The sequence below is a fragment of the Micrasema longulum genome, unplaced genomic scaffold, assembly GCF_059751315.1.
Source record: "Micrasema longulum isolate JH-2025_06_02 unplaced genomic scaffold, ASM5975131v1 h1tg000881l, whole genome shotgun sequence".
Lineage (NCBI taxonomy): Eukaryota > Metazoa > Arthropoda > Insecta > Trichoptera > Brachycentridae > Micrasema > Micrasema longulum.
In genome coordinates, this window is record NW_028278073.1 from 339795 (window position 1) to 361218 (window position 21424).

The 21424-nt window shown below is 31.5% G+C and overlaps 1 protein-coding gene across 1 annotated transcript in view; it reads right to left on the bottom strand.

The window, feature by feature from the left end:
* The window catches only part of LOC148278436 (uncharacterized), a 135277-nt gene that overhangs the window by 33377 nt on the left and 80476 nt on the right, over nucleotides 1-21424 (bottom strand). The window contains exon 3 of the mRNA XM_088231405.1: nucleotides 19096-19214. Within this exon, the coding sequence (XP_088087531.1) occupies nucleotides 19096-19214 (119 nt within the window). The remainder of the gene's footprint in view (nucleotides 1-19095; nucleotides 19215-21424) is intronic.

Genomic DNA, 21424 nt, shown 5'->3' on the forward strand with positions numbered 1-21424 from the left:
CAATTTTACAATAAACAATTACATATTACATTATGAAAAATCAAAAACTATAACTAATACAAAAAACTTTTTTCTAAAAACCATAATTTGAGCAAACGTCTCACTCTTGTATTTATCTCAGCATTTTTATTATTGTATGGTAACATGTTAAATATTTTAGGTGTACTGTATTGCAGTGTCCTTTTGCCATATTTATTGCAATATCTAGGAACAGCTAGCCCTTCCATACTAGTAAACCTGGTGTTGTAATCATGTACCAACTCGTGCTTATACTCGGAGTGCGACGCATGCTGACAAATTAATTTATTCCAAAGTAGAGCCCTAACAGATAATTTATTTACAGATTTATACATTAATGATATTGAAATATTGTGTCTCTGGCGGTATACATCTTTATGTAGTAGCAATTTGATCATAGAATTTTGCAAGGTTTGAAATAAAATTAATATTAGTTTAACTTGATAACGTTATGGCGTATCGTATAATTAATTCAGAGAGAGATAAATAAATAATTCGTAAAGTATTAACAGGGACATAATATTTTAATATGTTTATTCTATTACTTATTGCTCTTAATCGCTTACACAATTTTCTAATATGTACATCCCATTTAAAATTACAATCTATAGTTAAACCTAAATAAACATAATGCTCAATATTTTCAATATTTTCACATATGCACGGTTGCACAATATCACTATGGATACACGTATAGTTATGTGATAAAATTGACGGTGTTGTGTGAGTTTTATAGTTCTGAGTCTGAATTGCGGTAGGTAAAACAATCGATGCAGTTTTTGTCGACGATAGTTATCAGGTACAAACAGACCCACATCCATCAAAACTTCTGAGTTATGTATGCGACCACCAATCACATGGAAAAAGCGAATACCCAAATGAACGTCCCTCCTCCTCCATAATGACTGATAGTCTAGCATCCCCAGTAAAAAGTCGGTTGGTAAGAGCCAAGGATAATATCCACACTTTTTCAGGTACAGATAGCGCAGAAATTTTTTCTGCACTCTCTCCACCATTAAAGAGTATCGAGACTCATGTGGCGACCAAATAATGGAACTAAACTCCAAACGACTTCATGACAGCATTTAGCCATGTGCTTGAAATCAGGCAGTTGTGCCAGAATCAATTTTGAATTCCACATTTATTATTTCTCGTCTAGTAGGATTTTTTTTTAAAGTGGTCACCTAAGAACAATATTTTTGTTAAATAAATCACAATTAAACCAAAAATTGCTCCCTGCAACAAAACTTTTGCCACTTTTTATGTGGGATACTTGAGCCCTAGATACATATCGATGTACCTACCTCAAAACCTAAAGATAGAGGTTTGGTAGTATAACTTTGTAATTATTCGAGAAATCTATCTCCAACTACACCATCATGGTGAAGGTATGACGTTTTTTTCTTTTTATTGTAATCGGGGAGGGGAATATAAAAATAAACCGATAGATAGTATATTATATTTTATGTATGAAATCTTATATAATATTCTGTTAGTGTTTGAAATATCCACCTTGACGATTCCTTTAGTGTCAGGATTAAATTTAATGAATTCGTATAATAATAATAATATCAAATTAATTTTCTCATTCACAAAGATCTCATAATATGTTTTCTAGTAAATACGTGTTAATTAATATTTCATATACGGAAGTAGGTTAACAAAATTTCCATGCTTCAAAGCTTACTAAAATTAAACAATTTTTTGTATTTATTTAAGGAATAAATGCAAATCAATATTATAATCACCTTATACCTAGGACTAATTTGACTTTCACAATGGTAGATTTTTGCTTTGCGGCCTCTTGAAGAAATTAATTCAACAAAACTTATAAATTTTATTGATACTTTTTTTTCAAAAAAACAAAAAAAAAACTTCAGCATGTGAATTGTTTTGACATGGAAAACATGTTTATCAATATTGTGTTCGAAACAATTGAAAAAATTCTTTAATTTAAATAAAAACTGATTTTTGCAGTTACTGAAAAAATACACTTATTAACTAAAATTGCACAAAACTCTTCATTTATTAACGATTGTTTGGACAAAATAATATTTTTAAAATCTTAGTCACTTGAAGCAAAAGACAAATTATCTTTTCGAAACCTTAACAAATCATCATCATTCCATGTCCGCTCCCTAGTTGGAGCATATGGTGTCCACGAAGATCCTCCAGGCATCTCTGTTGGCTCTCAGCTCCTGTGCATCTTCTCAAGTCAGGTGCGTGTCCCATAGTTATGACATGAACTGTTGACAAACAGTCAGCAGTGGGCGTCCAGAAAGTCGAAAACCTGATGCATTGAAAAGTAGGCAAGCGTGGTTTAGGCTTTCAGGAGGCATCCGCAGTACATGGCCAAGCCAACCGTATCGCCTTCGCTTGATGACAGTTGTCACCGGAGTTGGCTGTGTCCATTATCTTATTACTTCATTCCGCACAAAGTCAAATCTTAACGAAAGGAGTTACAAATAATTAACGACGTACGCTGAAAGTGGTCTACGGCGCCATATGCATCATTGGCGCCGTAGACCACTTTCTGGGTGCTGACAAAAAGTTGATGATGATAATAAGAGAAGTGTCAAATTGATTGGACGAAATAAAAATCCCACTCTACCCCAACTTAATTCCTATTTTCCAATAGTGAGTTATTTACAACTCGTTGCAAATGCCCTTCAAAATCGACCGATCTTATGACTTTATATAAAATAATAAAACCAATGTTTGATACCCCTGATCTACTGAAACTGATTTCATTCTATGTACCACCTAGATTAAGCAGAACATCTACAATATTTTATTGTCAAAATTCTCGAACGGTAGCTCAATATAACTCACCTATTGTTAGATTACAGAATACCGGGAATGAATATGCATCACATTTTGATATATTTAGTTTATCTCTGCCTAACTTAAAAAATAAAGTGACCAACATATTTTTATCAAAAAGAGCAAATCATCTTCAGAAGATTGGGTTGGAATAGTTATAATTTGATTGATTAATGTATTTTGTTATTGTATAATTTCTTTAAAATATGTATGTATTTCAAGTAATTAATAATGTGTATTTCTTTATTTCTAAGCACTCTTTATACCACATATATGTAAATGGCAGAAATGCCGTATATAAAAAAAAAAAAAAAAAAAAACAATATTTGGGTAAATTATAAAAACGCAAATATTTCCTTTTATAACAAAAAATAAAAAAGTTTAACCAAATAACTCCATCACGTGGCCATTTTCACGGTAATATTTTGACAAATCACATTTACTGGGAGTCCGCCTACAAAATGTTCGAATTCGGTATTTTTCATTCCATGCATACTCAAATGGCAAAACAACATGTCTGCTCAAGGCCGAGAAAGGGAAACAAAATATGTCGTATAATTTTATTATTTTTTTCGCCCTCATGAAGATTGCTTCGGAATCCTGAAAACATAACGGAATTTTACGTAGCCATAAGCAGAGGATAAATTGGAAGGCATTTTGAAAATGGCTCAGGGCACGTGTGAAAAAAGATACAAAAGGTGACAGAGAAAATGACACGTCAAGTTGAAAGAATTGCAGTAGCCATTGTCAAATAAAGTAAATTGTTTAACACGAGTTTTATCTGTGCTCAGGCAGATGAAGAATAAAGTTTACCATACAAATAACTGTTAAAAATTTATTAAAAATATTTTAATGTCTCAAAGGTTCTAACCCTGGACGAATGTTTTCGACTCAACATCTGCTCTCAGATAAAAAAAACCTAAAGAATGAAATCAAATGGGGAAAAACCCGCCTCAAAGTGTAGTGGCTGGTGCGTTAACCAACCATGTGTAAGGTCCTGGGGCCGATCCTTGGGAAGATTGACATAAAGTGTTTGTCTGTCAATTTAATTTTGTAAAGTAAAAAAAAAAAACATTTCACGGTATAATATTGAGACTGATTGTGGTTTAGTGGGTACTGTCGAGGATATCAAACACCAGAACTTGGTGACCATTTTTTAACACGGTAGTTTACGACTTAAAAAACAGGTTTTGTTCCATAAAAAAATAACTGTTTCAAGGTAGGTACTCGTTTTTCAAAGTAAAAAGTAAAGTATTTCGAAACACAAAACGACCACTTTTGATTATTAAAAGTCAATACATTTATTTATTTATATATACGCCCAATGGGCATTTTTATGGACACATTTAAACATGGTTTATAGTGGTTTATAGTAGATTTTGTGGGAGTGGAAGCGGGAAAGAGGTGTTTAGAATTGAATTCGATTCAGTGATCGTTTGAAAGAAGACAACTTGTTATCAAAGAAATCAAGGCTGGTATGTTTGTTGGCGGACCTAAGAATTCTGGGCATAGGGGAATGAAAACAATAGTTAGTTCTATGGTTATCGGTATGAAAGAGAAAGTTTTGTCTGAGGTTTCTAGTTTGGATATTTAATTTTATTGAGCTCAGTAGTTCAGGCGCATCAAAGAGTGAGTTGAGAATTTTAAATAGGAGTATAAGGTCGGATTTATTTCGACGGTCTTAAAGAGAAGATATATTCAACGTAGTTTCTAACTCATTATACGTATATAGGTCTCTGGATAAGCCCAACCTCCAGCCTATCTTTTTTAAAAATCGATAGAAAAGAAAGTTTACTTAAAAATCGATAGAATTCTTTTACATTCGTAAATTAATCGTCATAATAATTTATTTACTTATATATAAGCCCAATGGACATTTTAAATAAATATTTATGCCAAGAAAATTATTATAAAAAAAAGTAGAAAGACACAACGGTATATAGTAGACTTGGTGGGAGTGGAAGCGGGAGACAGGTGGTGACACACAAAGATAATGATTTATGACCGAATTAATAAATTCCACCCTTGTTTCGAAATAATTAGATTACAACGTTTTCATTGAATTCATTTAATATAAATTATTGTTTGCAATATTAAATAATGGAGTTCACTACGTGAAACATAATATTTGCGTCAAAACTATTGGAAGCAAAAATCATATTATATCGAAATTGTGTTAAACTCGGAGTTATAATTAGAGGAAATGTTCATTATTTTATATTACAAAAAATGAAAGGATAAATGGTTTTCAGTTCATAATTCACACAAATATTTGTTTTCACTGTAAAAGTGTTTTTGTAATTGGCCAACTGTAATCTACCATATTAAACACATAATATATCGTCATTTAAGCGGCAACATGAGCTTTCTATTTTTTTTTCACTTTACAGGAAAGACAAAAAACTAAATAAGATATTCGTCATGTTGTCGACAAAATTTTGAAATGTCATGTTATTATGAGTCGATTTCTGGCGTCTCTAGTGGGAGTTTGTCAAAATTGAGTATGCAGGTCGATTCAGAAGGCTACAAAGCTTTTTACACACTTATCTCAATCTGGTAAAAACATGAGATTGGTCATGTTGTTGCTTAAGCGACGATATGTAAGTATCACAAATAAAATTTCACAATCAGGTACACAAATATTATCACCTTTTCAATTATTTATTTTTACACCACAACAGGTAAAAATGCTCTATCACAGTAGTGAATTACAGCAAGAAACACTCAGGTTTGAGAAGAATCAGTTTTTTTTTTGGTTTTAAAAAAATACTTATCGCCTTTATTACCCTTTCACCGCTCTAATTTTTTTACCTCCTCTTTCACATTAATTTCGTCGTAGCTGTTCGATTGTGGAATAATCTACCCACCAATTTTAGAGACAACCCTTCTTTATTTACATTTAAATCAATATTGAAATGTCACTATCTAAGTATTTGAATTGTTCCTTTCTCCTTCTCTCCTTTCCATCTCCATCTTCTTTTCCTCTTTTCGTAGTTTAATGGTATTTAAAAAAAAAAGTTGATTCCTTAGAATATGTCCATGTACTTGTAATTTTCTCAAACTGAACGGTTTGGGCAGATAGGAAGAAATTGCCTTAAGGCAATATGCCCTGTACATTGTACTTGTATTTAAATTTTTAAAGTAAATAAATAAATTGATTTATATATATCATGCGTCTGAAGACAGTAGGTAAAACGTGACGCTTTAAAAGGTTTTTGGGTCATTAAAGTAGCCTTAATAAACTATTTATCAAAAAAACAAAATTATGGGAACACGTCGATGGTAAATATCCATAAAGCGTAAAAAAATCATTGCTTAATTGCCCAGGGAGAAAATACGGAGTCTGACGATTTAGCTGCCAGTCCAAGGATAGTGAAATATTGCGACCGTTATTTTTTAGTAACTTCTATGCCAATAATTGTAAATAAAATTATATTTTGAATAAATAACAACATAACTAGTAAATCTCTGAAAATGTTGGGATTCGTGTTACGTGTGACTAATGAATTCAAAAACATAGGCACTTTGAAGTTGATGTATACTTCTTTAGTGAGAAGTCAGTTAGAGTACAACTCGACAATTTGGACTCCTTACTACAATTGTCATCAAAATTCTCTGGAAAGGGTCCAAAAAAAATTCTTAAGATACATAAATTTTAAACTTGGAATTAGTCATGAATTTTTAAATTACGATTTTTTTATTAAAAACATTAAATTTGCTTAAACTTAACGAAAGAAGAAAAATTATAGACCCGTTAAATTTGTATAAAATTGTGCATTCTATATGGGATTGCCCAGAACTTTTGTCACTCGTCAACTTCAGGGTGCCTGGAAGGATAACTAGGCGGGTGCCACCGTTTTGCAGTAGTAACTCACGCACAGTGTATGATTGTAATGCCGTATTGAGCCGACTTCATGAACTCGGCAATAGTTGTTCCCACATATCGGATATATTTAATGTGGGGTTTTGTTCTTATAGAACAAACCTTATAAACTTTTTCAAAGATGAGCAGTAATCATATTTAATGTAGTTACTTCATATATGATTTTCTGTTTTTTTTTTTTTATATATATTTTAATTATAAACCTTATTATGTTTAAAATTTGATTTACTTTTTATATTAATTTTTAAAGTTCTCGTATACTTTTTATTTCAAACTTTTGTTTTATTTAAACTTTTTTTTTTTTAAATATTATGTTATATAATTTTTAGGCTTGATTATTGTTCCTTAGTTTTGAGTGCAAATATGTAGTTTAAAAAATATCAAACCTTATATGTTTATATTATAAATTTGTAAAAGGCAATTATGCCGTGTATGTTAATAAATAAATAAATAAATAAATAAGTAAATAAGTGCAGCATGAAATCTCATGAATCAGAGGTTCGAGGCCCTCTTTACCCCAACTTGATTTCCATTTTCTGATAGTGAGTTATTTACAACTCGTTAAAAATGGCCACCAAAATTAAAATATTTAAGAACTATTGTTTAAATATTGTTAAAAATATTGTTTCAATTCAACCTTGCCATGAATCAAACCGGGGACCTTAATCAAGGTAGGCGTACGCGCCAATCTTTACGAGGTAAAGTCGTCTCCTGAGATTTGTACCTAAGAGAAGCCATCAAGTTAAGACCACTCTTTCAGTGTTCTATTTTATTCCACTCATGGAATTATATTCTTTTTCCGCCCGGAAACGGACAGTACACATTATTATCATTATATTTTTTTTAAACAAAAAATCACATTTGTTTAGCAGAGAATAACATAATATACAATGGATTCATTTGAAAAAACTGTTATCTATTATCCTTAATAATACAGTACAATGTACTATGTATGTTTTCAACTTTTATAATAATAAATTCAAAAGGAAATCGGCGACAGCATGCAGGCATTGTCGTCGTGGGTGAGTAAGGATGGGTAAATAGCATATTACTTTTTCATTTTTATTTATAATTTACAAAGGTTTATGTTAAAATATTTATTTTTTTGTGTACCAAATTCTATAATCTTCTTCAAATACATAATTCATCCATACGTGTGATGTCATCGTACTCCTAAACGGCTTAACCGATATACGTGCGGTTTTCAGAAAAATATAGATCTTTGCGCTGTGAATGTTCGTAGATATTATTTTTTTTTTTTAAAAAGTTAGGAACAAAAGTGTTATATTCATCGATCTACCAGGGTTGCATTCAAGGAGAATGCATTTGCAAAAAAAATGGAAAGATGTTGTTTTTTTGTCTATAAAAAAGTTTGTTTTTGAATGTTTACAAACAACATTTGTTTTTTGTGGATCTCAATCAGATTCTTTCCTTAAATTCCTTATAATTAACTTCTTTTTATTAGATTTTTGGTAACACTAAAATAATATAAAATTCAATACATTTAAAAAAAATGGTATTTCTACATAAGTACACCACTTTGTTTATGAGAGGACCGGAGTTTGACGTTTGCAAAAAGAATGCCATATTTAAAAAAATATTTATTTTATGTTTTGGAATTTAACCATAAACAAGTACCTACCTTAATTCAATATTTTTTGAATATCAGCAATTTATAGTTTTTGTATTTAATCACAAACAAGTACCTAGATGAAAAGTATTTTTCCAATATAATATCAGGCAAGCCAACGTTCGGGCAGGACAACGTCTCTCGAGTCCGCTAGTTATATAATATAACTTTATTTATTACATATAACGCATTTTGTTTATTATGAGTTTGAAATAATTTTGAGTCAAGTATTAAGTATTTATTATTGTAGCCATAAAATTGTATATATGTCTGTGGATTTCAGTAGATAATTAAATTTAAAAATACAATAAAAATAAATGCTTTTTGTTGCATCTATCTACGTAGGTAAACCCATACCAAGATATATGCAAGTTGTATGTGTATAGTGTGGTATCAGTTAGGCATCACACCCGCAGGCGGTACAGCAAGAAGCGACGGCAGAGCAAACCACGATCAGTCGCTTAAATATGTTTATATTTACCCGAATAACAGCGGACCACCCCACTATCACCATTCAACAAATCTCTTACAAGTGCACAAATATATAAACATATCAGCAGTGAAAAAATAAACGTAAAAATAATACATTTGGTAACTTTTCAGGTGACTGATTGCCTTTGTTTGAAGCATACGAAATTGACTACAATGGGTACGTAAAACCTTTTAATAATATTATTATTTCCAAACATCAAATGCACGCCATAAACTTCACAACTGAACGTGACATCTGCCATTACAACTACAAACTAAGTTAATTCTAGAATCGTTTCAAAGATGTCACTATTGTTCTCTATTATAGTCAACCGTGGGGGAGTCGTATTATCGCATGACGTTTTGCCTTGATGGAAAATGCAATAGTGCACAGACAAACACTGCTGCACCTAGTCAATTTGCATATTCAAGTTATAGACAATGCAAATCTTGCTAGCAAAAGCCTTGAGACGACTCGGCACATTTAGTAAGGGTAAAGTTTTGCCACGGAGTTATAATAACATTGTATGCAGTATCGAAATATTGCAATATTAGACGGCATAGCGACGGAATTATTTGCTGGTTTATGTATTTTATCGCGTTTATTGATACAACGATTAGCCATTATGTGATAATAATTTGTTTAAAGTACCCACGTTGTACACTACTGATATAAGAAATTGATAAATAAACTGCAATAACTGTGTATACTTACAAGACAAACCAAAAAAGAAATAATAATACTATGTATATGTAAGGATGTGTATGTGTGTGTGTGTGTGTGTGTGTGTGTGTGTGTGTGTGTGTGTGTGTGTGTGTGTGTGTGTAATTGTGTGTGTGTGTGTGTATTTATGTAAGTATGTGGATGTAGGCATGCATATATGTGTATGTATATACAGAAGTATGTAAAGATATACGTGCATGTGTATTTTTTTAATTTTTTTTATTTATAAGGTTTATAAGGCACACGTTTGTGTGTATGTATTTTATGGAGACATATAAATAAATATCAATAAACATGTATGTTACTCTGCCTAAGCATGGATAATTCTACTAGGCATTATTTTAAACATAAAAAAAATATTTACGTTTGAAGCATTCAAAGCAACTTTGTGGCCAACATGTTAATTAATGTTAGTAAATATAAGGACATAACCACTTACCGACTTTTACGACTACTGGTTTGAAGACGTACCCGTCTCTTCGCTTCATCAACATGCAATTACCAAAACACACATTCACCTTTTTTTTTTCTTTTTTTTTATTCCATCAAATTTTATTTATTATTTTTTTATTGTATCAACAATAACGCACATGTAAAAAAATATAACAAATAAAATATATAGAGAATAAAACCAATGACAGATTTCCACAGAAATACATTAAATACACGAACAATACATACTAGTGTGTTTGTGTGAGTGTAAGTGTGTAAGTGGGTGGGTGAGTGGGTGTCATATTAGAATGAGGGTGGACATGTGCGTAAATATTATTGCGCAAGTGTCGAAAATATAAATATATTTATAAAATATTAAGAATTAGAGATAAAATAAAATAAAATAAGATGAAATAAGACTTTATTATTGAAGCTAAGTATAAGACGAAAAATGGAAATTTGGATGTTTAAACATGAACAGAATGGTGAATGTTACACAGTAAGTGGCCTCTCAAACCAGCCAATGACAGGTCACAAGCCCTGTAAATGCCTAGACTTCCATATTCCCTTCTCAAAAACGTTTTTCCTCTCTGTTGAAAAAAATTTAAATATGAACAACTCCCTAGGGAGGAAATCCAGCCCGTCTGCAAGCATTTTGACATACTCAAACATTGTTATAGAAATGTATCCCAAGAAAAATTTGACCATGAGATTCAAGAATGTTGTTATTCAGCATCCCTGCTAGAAAAAATGATTGATACAAGAATGGAAAATTAATATTTTCTTTAAGATATAAGTTTTGCAAAAATCACTTTTTAACCATCTATATTTTAAGAATGTGGTTTGATTCAGAAGGGTAAAAAAAGATGAAACAGTATTCTAGTATGCTGCAAACTAGTGTATCACACAATGTGCAAATTGCGGTAGTATTGATAAAAAAATTCTAGAATATCAAAGTAAGAATCCAATCACTTTATTAGATTTATCTACAACACCAGCTCTATGGCACTTAAAGTGGAGCTCGTTTCAAAAATAGAACCAAGATCTGTAATTTGGTAATTTTGTGGTAAAACTACATTATTCATGTTGTAAGGAAATAGAGCTGTCTTTTTGGAGCGAGTAAACAAAATAGCGCGGCATTTCTATATTCTAAAAGTTAATTTGTTAGATACAGACCAATGACATAAACTGCCGACGGACAGTCAGCAGTGGACGTCCAGGACGTCGAAAACCTGATGCCATGTAAAGTAGGCAAACGTGGTTAATGCTCTCAGAAAGCACCCGCAGTACATGTCACAGTCAACCGTATCGCCTCCGCTTGATGACAATAGTCCCCGGTAGTAGTTTACTGCGTCCGTTCTCTTATTACTTAATTCCTTGCAAAGTCAAACAATTCTGAGACACCCATTCTCAAATCTCAGTATTTTGCTTTCTTGGACCCGAGCACGGTGCCACGATTCGTATCCGAAGAGGTGAATAGATTTTATGTATGCATGCATTATGTCGGCGGCATTTGGTTTTTACTGAGAACACTGATCATATTATATAGATTAGAAATTAAATACGACATCTGCCTTTGAAAATATTTTTGAGTTATAATTCTCGTTTTTATTAGGTTCTTTTTCAATAAGCTTTGCTTAGATAAAATATTATTTATATATCAGGAATAATCAATATTTTATAAAAAAGAATACTTTATACACTGTTTATTTTAAATAATGTTACGAATATATGCTTGTTCATGAAATTTCAAGTATAACAACAAATATTTTGAAATAAAATTAATCTATTGTCACGACTCTAATTTGAATTTGGCAGATACAAAAAGTATTCTTATGTCACGTCTAAAGAAACGTCTGAAGTGAAATTTCCTTTATTTCATTTAACGAGAGAAAAGATAAACAAACAAATAAAATAATATGGAATGTATAAACGGTAATACAAAAACAAGATTGTGGCAATAGACGTGGGGGAAATAAAGCGATTTGAGAAAATTTAATGACAACTATTAATTTCGACTCTTAAATGCTTTTGCTAAAAAAATCGTTTGCACGCGGTGCTGTAATATCTTGTTACTTCACGCAAAAGACGGAATATTTTGAAGTCCGTTTGAGAGAAAAAAAACTAGAACTGTTCTGTCGAATAATTTCATTCCCATAATTTAAAAAAAATATTAAATATCATAATAAATACGCCGGTCATTAAACAAGCGTGTACTTCCGCTCACTGCCAATAATCAACTGATTGAACAAATTTCTTATTTTTTCTCTTTCACACAAATAACGGCCACATAACAGTGTCTCTGTCCTCCTTGTTATAAGTTCTATGCTTGTGCTATTTCTTATACATTTAAACAAATGTGTTGTTGTTTTAGCATAATTTTTGTTCATATAATTATTTTATGCACAGCAAGGATAAATGTTTTATGTATTAAAATAAAACAGATTTGGAAAAATTTTGCTTTACAAATCCAGTGTGAAAATTACCATTTGAAGAACACAAAAAATAAAGTCTTTATTTTAAAATATAAGAGGATATTATCAAGTCTTGTGTCCTGTATAGACTCGTGTTACACCACAACCACACAAGAGTCCAAATGTTTTTTTGTTATTTTTTTAATTCTACAATAAAAAGGACTTTTTTCTCTCGAATCTCAAATTATCTCCTTAATTCTAACCTTTCTCCTGACGCTCAAATTAGGAGAACGATAAATCATGCTTTTACCAGCTAAGACAAATGCATACGCAAAAATTTGTTGGTTGATGCCGCTCGTCAATAAATAAATGCGTATGTAGTGTCTAATAAAAACATATAAAAAAAAAACCTTTTTTTTTAAATTTAAAATAGTACCCAAATAAAAAAATATGTAAAAAAATACTTCTTTCTTAAAATAATACTTCTTCTATAAATAATATTTTTTGCGGTAGCCAAACAAGTATACAAATATATATATATATACCAGCCTACCATCAAAAGACCTATGAGGCACTCCATATATCAGGGACAATACAACCCATCTCAAAGCCACGACGTACCATAGATTATGGCGATGAGAGGGCATACCTTGGAACTCTATTTCACCACTTAAAGATATGTAAATATATATTATTGTAATGGTATCAATGCAGGTCTGCCAATGAATAAAATGACTCGCCTACAGTTTGTATTGAATGCCGCAGAGAGACTTATTTTTGAAATCTCTAAGTTGAGTTATTACTCCATTACTTCACAGGTTCTTCACTGGAATCACACTGGCTACGTTTTCCACAGAGGTTGGAATACAAACTTTGTTGGCTTATGTACAAGTCAGAGCACAATTTTGCTCCAGAATATCTAAGGGAACTTTGCATTCCAGATGAACAAGCTGACAGACATTTTATGCTTAGATCACCTACATCTACGTCGAGATAAAAAGTTATTATACCTCTACACAAACAGCGCACTAAATTCAATGAACGCGCGTATGCGGTCGCAGGCCTTAGGGCATGAAATGCTCTCCCAGCAGAAGTGCGAAACTGTAAGAGTGAGGTGATGTTTCGGAAAAATCTTAAAACCCACTTGTTCTCTAAATCAATTGAATAAATCCGTTGCATGTGAAAACAGAGTAAATTGTTTTATTTAAATAACAAATTTAAAAAGTTTAATTTTATTTTATTTAAACAAAGTTTTGAGTATGTGGAAATGCTTGCAGACCGGTCAAATTTCCTGGGGGGGATTAACAACAACAACAACAACTATTACGGATTAAACTATTACGGATTACGGATAATACGGATTAAAATATATTTTTTTATAAAATTTAAGTTTCCGTTATTTTTTCGTGAAAAATTTTTTTTTTTCAAAATAGTAATGAAAATGTCTTCTCATTATTATTTTTGGGGGTGGGGATCAGTGCTATGCAAACTCCTGACTTCACAACGACCTGCGAAGATAAATTATGACGGGTCTCCTAAATAGTTCTCGTCCTCCAAGCTCAGGTCATTAAAGAGCCTGGCTACTGTGTGGAAGGTGGGAGTTCTTATTTTAATAAAACTCCCCCTCCAAACTCAGGTCCGTAAAATATCGAGCTATTAAGTAGGGGGCGAGCTCTTTAATATACATATATTAATTACACGCAGAGTTAAACGGGAGAGAGACAGCACAAATGTAATGGATGTATTTTTTCGTTAATACTATGTTTACTTCAGTGACGGTAAAGGTGATAGTGTATTTTAGTATTTGCATGTTGGTGTAGTGAGTGTCCTGACTAAAAGACGGGTACGTCTCGAAACCGGTAGACATAAAAAGTCGAAGAGTGGTAAAATAGTATATTTGCGAACATTAATCAAAATATTTGACCCCAAAATTAATGCTTTGAACAAAAATAATGCAATTAGTCCTATAGAACGCCAAAAAATGACTGTATTCATTAAAAAAATTACTACTTGAGGAGGTACGTGGAAGGTAAAATTGAGTTTTAAGTTCTTTTTTTTCCTCGGATATTTCTTTCTTAGAGTATGTAAATATTTAATTTTAATTTTTATTATGAATTGTTTTAATTTCTTTGTATTATATATTTGCTTGCTATCTTATTTCAGTTTTATGTACATATTATTACTTGTTACTAGATCATTTTTGTTATCATACCTTAATGTAAATGTTATTCTGTCCCAAAATGAGTTTGTTGTAACTCCTGGGAATACAAAAAAATGTATGATTTAATAAATGAAAAAAAAAAAGATAAATTTTAAATTTCTTCACCATTTACACCATTGATTCCTCGTTTGTTGAGTCATGGAAAGGGGGAGAACTTAACCTTGGTGTAATTATTGTTTTAAAAAGAGACGTATATAGCTTGAAAGCAATATTCATATAGAAAAGTCGGTTAATTTAACGATAATTTACTGTGTTCTCAATTAAAAAATATTTTTTGGACTTGTCTTACGAATGAAATTTACGATCGCCATACATAAAATATCTGGCCATGGTTGCCAAAACATTATTTTAAAGAAGAATTTTTTCCTTTTTAATTATTAACGAGTATGTTGAGCGTTAACGTAGGTAGTGCACGTTATTTTTAATTTTAAAATGACTACCAAAAGTTTAAAAAATGCGGTAAAAGTTACACGTCATTCGAAAGAAAATTTTCGCATTTGAACACAAACAAAAGAAAGTGTCGAAAATACTCACTTTCGTCTTATTGACATTCCAATTTGAAGGCTCGTAATGAAATAAAATATTATACATAAAACTTGAAAGCACGTATGGTATTTTGTAAAGTAAAGACGTTTACCATTTTGTCATATAAATACACGACTTATGATTATACCTGAGACTTAATGAACAAAGGTTTGTTTTGTATATATATCTTATCAATATCAATATCAATGAAATAATTAGTCAAAACAGATTTTGATTCCTTGTTAGTTGAGAGAAACTCCTATAAAGTATTTATTTATGCTTTTTTAAGTTAGTCCATAACATTTTAAGAACTAATATAAACTTTTAATAACATTACAACTTTCTTAACAAAATTTCTTTATTACATATATTTCAATCTTTTTTGTCTTCTTTATTTCTTAAGGTAAATCATTGTACAGCTTTAATCCGTTGTACAATGAGTTTTGAGATTCTGTTTTTCTCCTCATTGCTAATATTATCTTATTTTATCCCTTGTTTCATATGTGTGACATTGTTGGTTAAATTTTATTATTGTTTTTATTTTATTCATCCCCTTAGTTATTTTATGGATAGAAATTGCTACATTATATTTAATTTGCTGCTTTACTGTGAGCTAGCCAATTTATTTGTGCATTTTTTCTACGTTAGAATAGATATTGAGATATAGATTGAGAACACTCAGACATCGGGAAATATTTAAACTGCCTTTGTTTTCAAATAATGCTACATACCACACACCTATGGCCCGCATGTGTCGGAAATATAATATATACTGCAAAAACAATAAAATTGACATTTTTCATGATACTCTCTCAGCTTTTGCGAATATAATAAATCTTATTCAATAAGTACACACGTACAACTTATGTTTTATTGCATTGTATCCTGTAAAAAAAATTATTAAAATAGATGTATTACAACTTAATGTATAAATCTATTTCGTGTAATTTTATAATTGAAGATAAATATGCACGTAAAATTGTATTGACGAATGCTTTTAAATTGTATGTTTTCTAGTTTAAATCTTGAATTACCTGATAAAATAAAAAAATAAAAAAACATTTCCTTTGCATATAATCCTCATCGCCTTATTTTGAAGAATTTGTACATTTTCAATTTCTCCTTCATTGTATAAAAAAAGAAAAGAAGAACAGTACTTTATGTGTGAACACATGATTGTTTTATAAATAAAAATACTACTCTTTACATCTATGACATTTCGCAATATTCCCATAAATAATTGTTTTTTGTTACATTTTGAGAATGTGTTTTGAAATTCAAATTAGTATAGTAAACACTAAGATACTTTATTTCCTCCACAACATTTATTTATTAATTATCAATATTAATATTGTATCCCTGGGGTTTATTTTGTTTTTGAGATATTTAATTTTAATTTATTCACTTTTAACCATATTGATATATTTTCCAAATTGTAATTTATCTTATTTTTCATTGTATCATAATTATCTCCTGATATGTTAACCAGTGCATCCTCTGCAAAAAGTTGGATCTTACGATATTTTAGAGATTCACCGATGTCATTTATGTATATTGTGTTTGTCGGTAATGGTTTTTAGCGATCATGGCTCGATATATTATGATGATAGTCAAAAGGCGTCCTTAATGGTTGAATGAATTGTGTTCTATTAAGCTGTAGGAGTGTCAGTTTATGAAGAGGAAGTGGTTCTATCTAATGGTTTTCTTTAGAATGTATTACGTTTCATAAGTTCAAGGAGGTCTGTATGTTATAGGAAGATAAATGATTGTTCATCTTCCTATTCAGGGAACCTTCCTAATTTGACGACGCTGCAATTAATAGTATTACTTAGGGCGGTATTATTCCCACTCCAGAGATGGATTATAGTCAGGGGTCGTAAGTTGTTGGACTCACAAGTCACATAAATAATATTATGAATATTTAAATAATTACCCTTATGGTCGGGCAATGAGAAAGTTCAGAGCTAAGGGATTAAATTAAATCGTTCAATTGTACAGTGAAATTCTTCGAAAACGGACGAAAAAAAAAACATTGGTCCTTCTTTGGTGAAATATTAAACAGTGAAATAAATTTCAGAAATTTTTAATAAATATTGGTATGTTCACTTTTTAAAGGACGTGCTACAAAATTCCCTTTAACGCGTCATATTATGGCGGCCTCCGTGGTGTAGTGGTCAAGACGCTTGACTCACACACGGAAGGTTCCGGGTTCGATTCCCGGTGAGAACACAAAAATTAAAATGTGATTTTTCTCAAGCCTGGGTGCTCTGTGATGTAATTCACCACTGTAATTAGGCCTTCTGGCCTGTTGTGGTGCAAAAAAAATGTAAAAATGTGAAATGTAAAAAAAAAATTATCTCAAGCAAAAGACCGAATATTCTGAAGAGCAGACATTAGTAAAAAAAACGTAGAGACATGCCGTTGGATTATTCATTTTCCATTATTTTATTGATAAAACTTATAATCTAATTGAATGCAGTTTTGCAGAACGCTACATGTCCACAATTTAAAAAAAATGGATGTTGATGTTATCGGGTGCAGTAAGGTAAATTTTATGTTCTGCTAAAAACAGTCAGGCCGCTTTCATAGAAAAAACTGTATTAATAACCTTCTGAAAATGGTATTGATCACAATAACGCCATAACTCAATTTGCAAACACCCACAGCACCAGAAAAATCTTACGGTACTTAAAAAATCATTAAAACTGGTTAAATACAAAATAAAATTCTTGTTTGTAATTATAAAAAAAAACTAACATTTTCATTGTTTATCATTTGCTAAGTCAAAAATATTCGAACAGCTGTGTAGATTTGAATATTCAATCTTTTCAAAAAAGTGCAATTATCTCAGTTTCATTTTTCTATGGCTGGCTGCTTTCTGCATAACTATGTTCAATTTAGGAATATTATAGCAAAATTAATTGAAAATCATAAATACCGCTGACGATAACCACCGTGCACTTTCGCTTACTGCCAATAACCAACTAATTAAAAAAAAGAAATCTTCCTTCGTTTTTGTCTCTTTCACACAAACACCAGCCACAAAACAGCGTTTTTATCTTTCTTGTTAAAAATTCTGTACTAGTGCTCTGTCTTAAAGAGTTTAATAAAAATATTATCGTTATTTTGGCATCACTTTTATTCATTTATTTATTCTATGCACGGCACGGATAATTATTTTTAATGTTAAAATCCTGCATAATAATACAAAATATTTACTCCAAATCTAGCATTCAAACGTCAGTTCAAAAATGACAAAAGAACGGCTTCGAAATTTAAATAAGCATGAGAGATATATCAAATCGCGTTTCCTATATAGACTCGTGTTTCACCACCGCCGCACATTTATGGATTAAATTGATAAATAAATGTTAAACGAAAACATCATTATTTTTTTTTTTTTTAAAAAGAAATATTTGCGTTCTTATGATTTACCCAAATATTTAATTTTGAGGGCCATTTTCAACGATTTGTAAATAACTCACTATTAGAAAATGGAATCGAGTTGGGGTAGAGTGGGATTCGAACCACGGACCTTTGGTCCGTGAGTCCGAGACACTAGCCACAGGACCACAACCCGATTTTGGATTCTGTTTTTCTCTTTGTGTTCGTACTTTCAACATTAGCAATTTGTCATCCCTGAGACAAAACTTTATTTTAATCTAGATAAATAGTGATATGTCTGAATAAAAAATACCATATTATAGAAGTGTGCCTAATATTAACTCCATAATCAAAGGACAAAAATAATATTATTTTTGCTATGTTACATTTGATCTGAGTATAAACACAATATGAACTATTATTCTTTCACTAAAACTCTACTTCAACCCACAAACATATTCCCAGTTTATAGCAAAGTTAAAAATTTACAGTAGTTTAATGAAAAAAAAGATTTTTTGTTCATACGCCCGTTTTTGCCGTGCACCCTTCAATTAAAATGAATTAACTTACCTATTTCTAAATATTTCTGATGAACCGAATCGTACTCATCCCAGACGATACTTCTGAATCTGTTTCTCTCTCTTGATGCTGCAAGGATTGACTCTTGGCGAAAGTGATCATTTGGATTCCTGTAAAAAGAAATAATCTTTTTTAAACAACAATTAAAAGGCGGTTAGTTTAATATCGGGTAATGATCATAAAACTTCGGCAAATAAATGTTTGTCACAGGAGGTGAAATTAATTGTTCACAATCGAGTTTTGGTGTGGACCGTAATGTATAAAAACGAAGTACGTAATTAGGAAAAAGAGAAAAAAAGTAGGCGTACCGCTTCAGTTATCATTTAAAAATAAAAATAATTAATGTATTTTATTTACTGAACGTATATACCCCTCATAACAGTCATGTTTGGCCTGAAATGGCACTGAAAGTTGATATATTATGGTGCATGGCGTGGGTTAAGAAATAAAATTAATTGAAAAAAACAAACATCAATTTTTATTCAAACAAACAAACAAACCATCATGCCGTTTCTCCGCAAGGGTAGGCAGAGAGGATAGAACGCCATAACACTCTATCTTGGCATACAGACCTCGCCTTTTTTCTCATGCACGCACGCCGATTATTCCTACTTTTGACATGTCCATCTTCAAGTGTTTGATGGACTTGATCGTGCCATGTCTTTCTCGGTCTTCCTCGTTTTCTGCATCCATCAACATTTGCATCGTAGATTCTTTAAGCCGTTCTTTTGCTGTCCATTCACTCTACATGTCCAAACCAACGCAGCACTCCTTTCTTGATTCTGTCAATAATGCATGTCTCAGCCTTACACACTTCACGGATCTCGACATTTGTGCACCTATCATGCATCGTTTTACCACAGATTCGCCTGAGAGATCGCATTTTGACAGCATTCAACTTACTTTCATCATCATTTTTCCAATTCCTTACTTCGCTCCCATACATTAGAGTTGAAACTAGAACTCCGTTGTTTTTATTCAATATAATTTATTAACTAGCATCGAACATTCAGCGATTTCAAGATTCAGAGATTTGATATTTTAATGTAGATATTTAATTTAACATGTGTATAAATTTTGTGTGGTTTAAGTGGCATTGCTCAATGAGACATATTCTTCTTTATTACATTAACACTTCTCCAAACAACAAAAAATAGTATTTTTTTGGTATGTGTATTTTTGTACATACACAAATCTGGATTTCTCCCGAGGGGGAGTAGGTATATATTTTTTTTTTATCAATATTCCTACAGAGATGAGGTAGAATTTTTTCAAATTCAGGATTATCGATATTCGAGCGTTTACAGGGCTTATGACCTGTCATTGGCTGGGTTGAGTGGCCACTTTACGTTTTTAACAACATTCCCCATTCCGCTTATTTAGCGAATATCGACATTGGTATTGGCGATTACTAGTACTTAATTTAACTCGGAAGAGTCTTAAATACATAAAATAAAGTAATATGCTAATTAAAAATACTTAACTTCAATATCAATACATAGATGGTGCTCCAACACGCTAGTGAATGCTTTCTCATTTAATAAGATATATACAAGAATCAAAATGATACCAATGTCGATATTCGCTAAATAAGCGGAATGGGGAATGTTGTTAAAAACGTAAAGTGGCCACTCAACCCAGCCAATGACAGGTCATAAGCCCTGTAAACGCTCGAATATCGATAATCCTGAATTTGAAAAAATTCTACCTCATCTCTGTAGGAATATTGATAAAAAAAAAAAAAAAACAAAAAATAGATTTTGAGGCCCAAAGGGGTGATATTTTTAGGTGCCTGACATCCTTTTTAACCGAGGCCCCAAGGGCCGATCAACTGAGATAACAATCACATAAATTTTCTATCACGTAACAATCATTTTCTGACAAGACTTTAACTTGCTAGTAATCAATTAACAACACCCTATAAATGCAAAAAAGTAGAAAAACAGCTTGTAGCATTATTTATTTTCACCCGAATATATTGGGGAGTAGTGTTTTCTGCAGGTAAAGTTTGCCCGAGTTATTTCGGGTGTGGGAATCTTTGAACATAATAACCAAGTACACTCGGGTGTGGTAAAACTATGTACACACGAAAGGCCCGCAAATGTCAAGATTCATGCGTTATGTAAGGCTGAGATTATTGACAAAATCAAGAAAAGAGTTCTGCGTTGATTTGATCATGTAGAGCGAATGAGCAGCAAAAGAACGGGTAAAGGGGTTTACTATGCCAAAGTTTATAGATGAAAAAAAGAGAAAGATCAAAAAAGACAGGGCATGAACAAATCCAACAAATACCTGAAGACGGACTTGTTAAAGCCGTACA